The 1,656-nt window shown below is 41.8% G+C and overlaps 1 protein-coding gene across 1 annotated transcript in view; it reads right to left on the bottom strand.

The window, feature by feature from the left end:
* Positions 1-137: 137 nt before the first annotated feature.
* LOC103509996 overlaps positions 138-1,656 on the bottom strand; it is a gene marked incomplete at its 3' end in the record, with an annotated part of 6,513 nt that continues 4,994 nt past the window's right edge. Inside the window, exons 4-6 of the mRNA XM_026824171.1 lie at positions 1,118-1,290; positions 650-670; positions 138-257 (exon numbers count right to left, since the gene is read on the bottom strand). Of these exons, the coding sequence (XP_026679972.1) occupies positions 138-257; positions 650-670; positions 1,118-1,290 (314 nt within the window). The remainder of the gene's footprint in view (positions 258-649; positions 671-1,117; positions 1,291-1,656) is intronic.

Genomic DNA, 1,656 nt, shown 5'->3' with positions numbered 1-1,656 from the left:
TGTTCGCGGATTTGGCGATTTTGTTCGCGGATTTGGCGATTATGTTCGCGGATTTCGCGATTATGTTCGCGGATTTGGATTTACAAACGAACTGAAAAATCCCATATCGATGTAAGTTATCGTTACAATCAATTTACTTACTGGAGTTCTAGTGTTAGGCGTTGACAAAGGTCTTGGACGGAATCCCACAGATTTGATATCCTCAGGAGATGCATACAGTTTGGCATTGTTAGATGGCTTGAAACTGGACATTAGACCTGCACATAGACATAAAAACACTTAGTTACTGGCTTGATTATTCCGATCTGCAAATAGAGAAACGAAGCTTGAGTCTGGCTAGTTGAAGAGAAGAATAAATCAATACCAATTAAAGTTCTTATTCCTCCCGTTTTTTTCTAGTCGTTCCGAGAACAAAGCTTACCTATTGAGGAAAAAAGATCGCCCCGGGCGGGAATCGAACTTGCGACCTAGCGCTTACAAGACAGGTGCACTACCTTTTAAGCTAATTAGGGTGGCACAATGTGAGTTTAAGCTAAATTTAACTCTTATATAGAATTATAGAATCTGATTGGTCGATTTCAAACTTTTCAGCCAATCAGATTGCTTCAAGAGTTCAAACTCATGTTGTGGTCCCGGCTATTTCACTCACCGCTAGCAGATATATTCCCGGGTCCCGGACATTCCTTAGTAATTTCCTGTATAATAATAATAATAATATTAATGAATAAATAAAAAATAAAGGCGTATCTATCTACTAAATAAACTAAATTCTTCAGAGGAAAGAAAATGCCGGAAGCCGGAAGTTTAAAAAAGCTTACCTTCCAATATATCACCTTGTTGAATACTCAAATGGCCCGGCTGATTCGACCTGTATGCTTCCACACACACCACGGTAGTCCCAGGAAGCGTTATAGTAGAGTCACTATTGGTTCCTATCCCTGAACTCTCACTCATAATATCACTTGTGTCGCCAATACTTTTATCTGCAAGAAGAAAAGGGATTTGGTGTTGAACTTTCGGAGACAAACTTTCAACTGAAACTTTCTAACACATCTGAATATATTCAGAAGAAGAACTGAAAGACTTAACGAGATGAACATACTTGACTCTAACTAGGGTCCCGGGCATTCCTTAGCTTCCAGCTCAGCAGTGGGAACAGGTTTCAGGTCTACCTTCACCAGGGTCCCCGCTATGGGAGGAGGAGGGGGAGGATGTGTGGGGGGAGGTAGGGATCTGCCCCCGTCCAGCGCGGTCACGTTGTCTTCACTGCTCGAGTTGTGGGTTCGAGACCTGGCGAGACACAAAAAGGTAATTGTTAATGAGAAGTTCGAAGCAAATGACCTACTTACTGTGAGTAGTGGTAAAGCGTCTTTAAAAAAATAAATAGAACACACCTGCCTACTAGTAGGTACCCTCCTCGTCCTCATATCCTGTGGTGAAGCTGAAAGCCTCTTTAATATTTTTGTGGATATCACAGCATTACAAGGTGCCTCCTTAACTATTTCTGTAATTTCTACAATTTTCCTTTTTACTCTGTTAATGCCGCCATTGGGCGCTACACGATTGAAGTAACTACTTGATTGTCCTCATGACTGTACCCCGAACTCCAAGGACAGAGACGAAAAAACTTCGACACCACCGGGAATTGAACCTGGG

This window comes from Diaphorina citri, unplaced genomic scaffold (assembly GCF_000475195.1).
Source record: "Diaphorina citri unplaced genomic scaffold, Diaci psyllid genome assembly version 1.1 scaffold552, whole genome shotgun sequence".
NCBI classification, from domain to species: Eukaryota; Metazoa; Arthropoda; class Insecta; order Hemiptera; family Psyllidae; genus Diaphorina; species Diaphorina citri.
This window is presented reverse-complemented; position numbering and strand designations above follow the sequence as displayed.